The 8,378-nt window shown below is 42.6% G+C and overlaps 1 protein-coding gene across 1 annotated transcript; it reads left to right on the top strand.

Annotated features, from left to right (window-relative positions):
- Positions 1-477: 477 nt before the first annotated feature.
- LOC309876494 (cytosolic 5'-nucleotidase 1B-like) lies at positions 478-7,647 on the top strand. The gene is made up of 6 exons (XM_082756845.1): positions 478-738; positions 1,193-1,360; positions 4,148-4,277; positions 4,664-4,786; positions 5,497-5,681; positions 6,703-7,647. Exons 1-6 carry the CDS (start codon positions 613-615, stop codon positions 7,039-7,041), a joined length of 1,071 nt encoding a protein of 356 aa, XP_082612971.1. The 5' UTR covers positions 478-612; the 3' UTR covers positions 7,042-7,647.
- Positions 7,648-8,378: the final 731 nt, after the last annotated feature.

Genomic DNA, 8,378 nt, shown 5'->3' with positions numbered 1-8,378 from the left:
GAAACATTTTAGAGGTATGTAGTAGATAAGCAGCCCATATTACGTAAGTACCCTTATGTGGGATTCTGGTTTTTAGGACCGCCCAATTCACCTGCCAGAATAGAAGTTCGTTGTGCACACTGACTTTGAACAAAACACTATAAGATTACTGTTTTTAAGAGGTGCTTTCAGCTTTGTTGTATGGAACAGTGGACCCCAAGCCATCGCCAACCATCCCTTTTTGACGCCCAGAAACATTATCACTATGTTTTTTAAGGAATCTCCTACAAATTTCCTGCTGCTGATATTAAAGCAATTAAACCACAGAATCGAAATAATAAATCTGAGAGCGCTGTGGGTATAGGAGGCTGGCTTCTAACAGCATCTTGCAGCGTGGGGCAGGGAGGGCGCGATGAGGCGAGACGCGGCGGCCCTGCTGACCCACAGGGCGGGTGCTCCGGGGCCGTGCCGTGCCATGCCGTGCCGGGGGAGGGCCGTGCCCGACACTGAGCGAAAGGGAAAGCCACAACCCGGCCTCCTTCCAGCTGCCCGAGCGGGGCGGAGCGGCCTCCGCCGCTTCCCGGTCCTGGGCTCCGGCCGCGCCCGCTCGGCGCTGCCCCGACCCCGGGAGCCATGAGCGGCTCCGGGCCGGAGGAGGAGGAGGCCGGGCTGCAGGAGGCCCGGCTGCAGGAGGCCGAGAGGGACTGGGCGGCGGCCAAGGCGTTTTATGACAACCTGGTCTCCAAAAAACCCCGGCCGGTGAGAGTGGGAGGGATGGGGATTGGGGAGGGGGTAGGGCTGGAAGGGGCTTGGACGGGACTGGAAGGGGGGGGAGGAAGAGGCGTAGGGTGGGGAGGACGGGGCTGGAGGGGTGATGAAGGGGCTTTTTTTTTTGTTGGGAGGGATGCCAGGACTTGGAGGGGGATGCCGGGGCTGGAAGGGCGGATGCCGGGCCTTGGAGGGAGGAGGACGGGGCTTGGGGAGGGGACTCGGGGCTTGGGGGGGGACACGGGGCTAGAAATGTGTCGGGACTTTAGTGGGGTGCCGGCGCTTAGGGGGAGGGGCAGGGCTGTGGGGTGGGGATGCCAGGATTTAGGGGGGCGGGGGGGGGGGAGGAATGCTGGGGTTTGTGGGGGTGCCGGGACTTGGGGGGAGGACGAAGCTAGGGTGTTGGGTCTGGGGGTGCCGGCGCTACCCTCCTCTCGCTCGGCAGCCCAAGCCCCAGCACGCCATCACCGTGGCCGTGTCGTCCCGAGCTCTCTTCGACCTGGTGGAGGAGCGTCGGATCTACGAGGAGCAAGGGGTAGAGAAGTACGTGGAGTACCAGCAGCAGAACGAGAACGTCACCCTCAAGCCTGGGCCGGCTTTCCACTTCGTTAAGGTACGCCGTCAGGCTCGGGAGGCGGGTGCTGAGGATGCTGCGAGGCCGAATTTCGGGAAGAGGAGGAGCCCGGAGCCTTCTTAGGACGGGGATAATCCTGCCCCTGGGAAACGTTCCCCTAGCGGGGAACACGCCTTGGCCGGGGAGTCTGAAATCGGCATCCTCAGCGCAGCAGCCTGACACTGTGGGTGCTCGTAGCACTCTCACTGCCCTCCTCCCGCAGCATCCCCCGGCGTGTCCCCTTCCTTTTAAGATCATTTTCAGTTAAGACAGGCCCCCAAATGGTTTTAAGGATGTTGCAACCTCTTCCCCTAAAAAGGAAAGGAAAAAAAACAACACACAAACCCCTTACTTCCTAATTTCAATTTCACTTTTTTTGTCCCACTTACAGTTATGATTAAAGACAGTGTTGGCTCAACAGGGAACGATTTACTATATTCAGAAATGGTTTATTTTTTTGTCAGCTTTATTTTTTTTTTCCTCGCTTTCTTCTCATGAGACCCCACCTAGGGCACTGCATTCTGGTCTAGGGCCCCCAACATAAGAAGGGTACTGAACTGTTGGAATGAGTCCAGAGGAGGGTCACGAGGATGATCAGAGACCTGGAGCACCTCTCCTAGGAAGAAAGGCTGAGGGAGTTGGGGTTGTTCAGCCTGGAGAAGACAAGTGTCCCGAGAGACTTTACAGCGGCCTTCCTCTACCTAAAGGGGGCTGCAGAAAAGCCAGGGAGGGACTCTCTGTCAGGAGTGAAGTGACAAGGGGTAGTGGCTTTAAGTTGAAAGAGGGTAGGTTTAGATTAGATATAATAAGAAATTCTTTACTATGAGGGTGATGAAGCACTGGAACAAGTTGCCCAGAGAAGCTGTGGATGCCCCATTCCTGGAAGTGTTCAAGGCCAGGCTGGATGGAGCTTTGGGCAACCTGGTCTGTTGAGAGGTGTCCCTACCTGTGACAAGGCAGTTGGAACTAGATGGTTTTTAAGGTCCTTTCCAACCCAAACCATTCTATTATTCTTTCTCATCCTGGAAATTGTTCTTGAGGACCAGCAAAAGCAATAGACGCCCAGTTGGGAGTTGAGGTTTAAGCACAGGTGAAATTGAATATTTTGCTGTCATTGCACAAGATAAGAGAAATGCCCAAGGCAAACAGCCTCTGGCATGGAAAGCAGGTTGGCTTAGCAAAAATGAAAAAAATAAAATAAAATATGTATGATTTTGAGAAACACATGTTTTAGTGGGACTGATTTGAAAAAAAAAATTAGGTGTGCAAGTTTGTTGGATGCTTATTTCTACTTGGAGACCAAAAAAACCTACAGAAATAGTATCTTTTTTTGTTTGGATTCCTTTACTGAGATCTTAAGATAATAACTTAAATACATTATATCTCAAGCTTGTAGCACTTAAGAACCCTTATCACAGGCCAGGATCTCCTTGGGCTGGGAACTGTACAGGCACTTGGACAAAAAATGGCATTCCTCTCTTCCACTCCCCCTTAATCTATAATACTTGAAGAAATTCTCAGTGTTCTAGAGTATTAGAAGAGAGTAGCAAAAGGAAAAAAAGTGATGCAAAGGGTTTGTGACCAGATACTGAGATTTTTTCCTAGGCCTTATACCAGGCTCTCACTCACAGTTCTCCTAAGCCAAGTCCCACATGACATAGCCTTACTTTTTAAAGTGAGATTCCCAGAATTTAATTATAAAATCTACATTTTAATTCTTAACAACTGGTCTGGCTTTTTAATGCACCTCAATGAAAAACAGCTTGTTCTGGATTCATTTGATGATTCATTGTTGACTTTATTGCCGTAATCCCAAGGAATTCCATTCAAGGGCCAAGCTCCCAAAGTAGAGGTCTGTAAACCTAGAGCAAAAAGCAAGTCTTACTCCAAAAGGATACAATTCTAAATATAAGTTGAGACAAGATGGATACAGAGAGACAACCAGATGGAAGGTCAAGGAAATAAGAAGAATGCCAGACTGTGAATATAGCGTGTTGGTCTATTAGCTTAAAGAGATCTTGAATGAATCAAAACCTGTCTCATTCAGTAATTCAGTAAGAAATCTCCAAGGAAATCATGTTTGACTGGATATGATTTGGTACTTGTTTCTTAAGGACAGTCTGACACCAGTGAAATCTTTGCATAAGTATGTGTCCCAAATTCACATTTGTTCATGAGAAACAAGCTGTTGCACATACAAATCTCTTTATACCTTCTCCTTGATTTCACAGCAACAATCTTTAAGTGAACAAGAAAATCTCTGGATACTACCATTCACCAGCAATGTTTTATTAAATTTATTAAGCATCATGAGTAGGAAGCATGAACATTTCTGAAAAAGAGACCTTTTCGGTTCCTGGGAAAAAAAGTATTTGGTATCCAAAACAAAACAAAAACAATTCAGAGGGAGATTAGGTAGAACAAATTCAAGTTCAACATCTTAAGCTTAAAAAAAAAAAGTAAATAATAATACACAAATATTAATATGTATTCTGAAAATGTTCAACAGTGCATTAATATATTCCAGATTATCAAGGTGTCCCAAGAAGAAGGATTTCCATTATAATGTTAAATTCTGTAACTTTCAAGAAAAGAAACTTAGTTGATTCCCTTCAAATAAGCCCAGGCAAACAGTTGCTGGGAGCAACAGAGCAGAAAGAAAGAAAACAAGTTCAGCAAGTTAAACATTCAGATATTTCTCATTCTCCTTCAAGACAGTCCTATCACTAAAGCAATTAAGAAGGCACATTCCACTAGTCTATTGACTTCCACATTTCTAACCTGCAGGCATTGGAGCATGTCAATGCCCGGCTTCTTGAGCTATACCCTGATGATGAAGAAAGATTTGATATCGTTCTGATGACTAATAACCATGCCCAAGTGGGAGTGAGGCTTATAAACAGCATTAATCACTATGGTAAGTAAAATAAATACTACTTTGTAGAACTCCCTGTGGTTATATAATGAAATGCAGTGATTTTATTTATCCTGTTCTGACTTTAGTAAAAGCAGCTTCTTTGATATAGAGACCCATTCCTTGGGAGATGATATTTATTTTTGTGTGTCATAGTATGTGAGATATCCCCTCTGCTGTCATAGAGGGATTTGGTATGAAATTCTCAGGGAGGAAGGACTGATCAATCATAGTTGGTTTAAGTGTGTAACTTGTTGAAATTGCAGTGAACAGGATTGTCTTTTTTAAGCTTACTGTCAGTTGTAGGCTAGTGTTGTTCTTCACAGCTTCATTTTTCAGGTTTGTAGTGTTAAGGTGGAGTCAACCTTGTTGTGCTGTTCTCGTTTTAGGCTTAACAATTGAACGCTTCTGCATGACGGGAGGAAAAAGCCCTATTGGTTACCTGACTGCTTATCTTACCAACCTATACCTCTCAGCAGACTCTGAAAAAGTGCAAGAAGCTATAGAAGCAGGTTTGAATCATCCTTTTTTGTTTGTTTGTTTTCTTTCACCTGGTCTTGTTAAAAACAAATCTAGTAATGGTGTGTCTCTCACAGAAAGTAGTGCCACTTCATCAGTCAGAACGCCACTGCTGTGCATGCCACTAACTTTGTACTGTTACCTAATCAGATAACATCAGGTTATTTCTCTGCATTTTTCCCCTCTGACCTTTCAGCTTGCTGATAATGATATCTTTATCAGCCTCTACCTCTGTCGCACCTTTCTGTCTCCTCCCATGCTGCCATTGTACAGGAAGTGAATTCCTGTGTGCACTGGTTTGTCACTCCCTATTCAACATCTGTTTGAGTTGAGTCATCTGTTTGATAGGAGTTACAAAAGCTGACTTCTGTGTTCTACAAGAAGAAAAAAAAAATAGTTTGACTTTACAGTCTTATTGGAATTTCATGCTTTGTCTCATTTGTAGTACACCTTGGGGACCAGGTTTGTGGGTTACATGGAACTGGAAATAAGCATGTCTAAGAAGCTATGCCAATAGGACAGCTTCCATGCAGATGTGTTAGAGAACAGCCATTACAAAACAACTTCAGGGATGGTTTCTGCTCCCTGTGTGAAAAGGTCATCACAAATAAACCCACAAATAAACTGTTAGAACTAAACTACTGGTCACTTTATGAATGACTTTGCAGGACTTGCCAACTGAAGTTCTCTGATACACTTTCAGGCATTGCATCAGCTACCATGTTCACTGCCAACAAGGATGTCGCTTATTCGGATACACAGCTGAGGGTGGCATTCGACGGGGATGCAGTTCTCTTTTCTGATGAATCAGAACAGATTGTCAAAGAGCAAGGATTAGATAAATTTTTTGAACATGAACAGCTGAATGAGAATAAGCCTCTTGCACAGGTTTGTACTTCTTAAATCAAAGAGTTTTCAAAACATTTTTTTTAAATTCTTATTACTGCTGTCTTTCTCCAGTTTCCCCAGTGTGTATGCATTAATCATCGTGGAAGCTGAATTATCATTTCATTGCCCTATTTACGTCCTTTTTCAAGGATAATCTTTAAAATGTGTGTTTGACACAAAAGAGGCCAGTAAGGCAGCCCTTTCATCAGATCTCTCACTTCACTGAGAAAAACTGCATATATGAGACAGTGGCTTACAGTTATATTCTAATTATATTCATTATAAAAAGGAAAGATTGCTACCAATTTCCTCGATTTTTTTAATTATGTTGTGTAGGTAATGTTAATTTCAAACACTGGGATACTAAAGTTGCTGAAGTGAGGTGATATTTCTGCTTATTCTCAAGTAGAACTATGACATTTGTCTAAAAAACACAAAAATTTTAAAATTAGCTTAAAATAAAATGCCTCCGCTACTATTGTTAACAATGGTATAAATCAAGAATAAAACCTTGATCTATTGGAAGTACTGGACAGTGCAATATATTGCAAGTTGACACTAAATATTATTTACTACTTTTAATCAGGGTGTAATGTCATTAATCTGTAATGACATTGGTGACATATGTAATTAGGTCTGCTGTTATGTTTTGTACAGGCAACTGATTGCACCTTGTGGATCATAGGAAAATGAGTTCAGTGCTTTCAAAGAATATAGTATTAATGACTGTAGTTTTAACTTTATAATGTGAGAGTTCTTGTAAGCTCTATATTGTAAAGATCTTTTAAGTAATGAGAATTGTTTTCCTACTGATCACACCATGTAGGATTATGGTTTTAACTTTTTTCCAATTCGTAGTGTGTGCAGACCCACTTAGAAATAGTTCATACAGAGATTGCTACATTTATCATAGCATTAAGGAAAGAATTTTGTTTGTAACTGGCAATCTGGAAGAAAGCACAGGGATGACTTTGAGAACTGTGGGAAAATATTTATTATGCTTCTGGTATTTTGTATTCAGGGTCCTTTGAAGGGCTTTCTGGAAGACCTAGGGAAACTCCAGAAGAAGTTCTATGCAAAAAATGAACGATTAAATTGTCCAATAAGGACCTTCCTTGTCACAGCCAGAAGTGCAGCAAGTTCTGGAGCCCGAGTCCTGAAGACTCTTCGTAGCTGGGGTCTGGAGATTGATGAGGCGCTGTTCTTAGCAGGAGCTCCTAAGGGACCGATCCTGGTGAAAATACGTCCTCACATTTTCTTTGATGACCAGATGTTTCACATCGAAGGAGCGCAGAAGTTAGGCACCATAGCTGCACATGTTCCCTATGGCATTGCTCAGAAATACCATAAGTCTGCGTGACTGGATGGCACCATCAAAGATAAGGTTCTTGATGCAGCCAGCCTCTAATATACCAATAGCTCTTTCTGAAAACCTCTATTTGTGTACTATAAGCACTTTGTTGAAAGATTTGACTTCTGGCTAGAACAACCTCTAGAGGAAATATTTTTTAATATTGTTCAGTTTTTAATAGAGTTATTTTAATAGCACTCTAAAGCAGTTTAGGGTTTTTGGTTTGTTTGTTTACCTGTCTGGATACAACACTGTGTTTTTGATATTACAGAAAGATTTGTACTGGTTTGTACTGGTTTTATAGTTTGAAACATATTTTGAGAGACAGAGCAGTTATATTTTCTCTAAAAAGCTGCTGACGGGTAATTTATAAGAAAAAACATGCTGCATATATAGCCCTTACTGTTTATTTCTGAAATTACCAAAAGCACAGTTTGCCTGTATGTTGTTACCTGTTGTTGTTTCTTTCCCTGTTAGATATGTATTCAGTAGTTTTGTTGCCATGATGTTTCAGCTACTATGGGTCTCCAGTGAAATGTTAGCTTATTTGATATTGTTTACAGGAACCCTTTATTTTTCTATATTGTTTTCCTACTGTAATAAAGCTGGCTTTACAGAACATTGTCATTTGTCTATGTAGAAATTTGAGTATAATTTCCTATGCAAAATGAATTTGTGTGATCAGTATCTCTCTGCCTCTTCCCTCTCTGAGGTAGGTAGAACCAGAACTGACTGCTTTCAGCCCATAAGAGTGAGAGGTCTCAAAGACACTTAAATTCTAACAGATTTTAAGTAAATATAGAGCTGGGAAGAAGTCAGAGATGCTATGAGTATCTTGACTGAGGCAAAGAATGAAGCATTAGAGCATACCTTTATAACAACAGAGGATCTACACTGAAATACCACTGTTGATGGAACTACTTGTTTCTTAGCTAGATTCATTTAGGTTTTACAGCTGTTCTGCGATCTGCATCAACTAAGTTTGGCAACCTTGGATGAATTTCCAGGGGACAGGTTTCTGTTGCAACATGAATTTGGGTAAAATTACACCATATGTCTATCCTACCTCTTTTGTGCTGAGTTCTTGTATCTCAGTGTCATCCACGTATTTGAGTGCCTTCCAAATGACACAGCTAACATCTGTCAGGTGGTGTTTGTTCTCTTTCCCTTCCCAGTGGAACAAGTGTCCTGCTTTATTTTCATTGTTGCTGTGTATTTATACCAGAAGAGACAAAACCAAAAGAATGTGCTTTGCAGTGGGAGTAGCTGATGGTGAAGGCTTTGTGATGATCTGTGGTGCCTGAGGGAATTCACTCCAGAATCTCATGTTAGCCTCTGAGAAAGTG

Source organism: Aythya marila (assembly GCF_965140915.1).
Source record: "Aythya marila genome assembly, chromosome: 3".
In the NCBI taxonomy this organism is placed as follows: domain Eukaryota; kingdom Metazoa; phylum Chordata; class Aves; order Anseriformes; family Anatidae; genus Aythya; species Aythya marila.
This window is presented reverse-complemented; position numbering and strand designations above follow the sequence as displayed.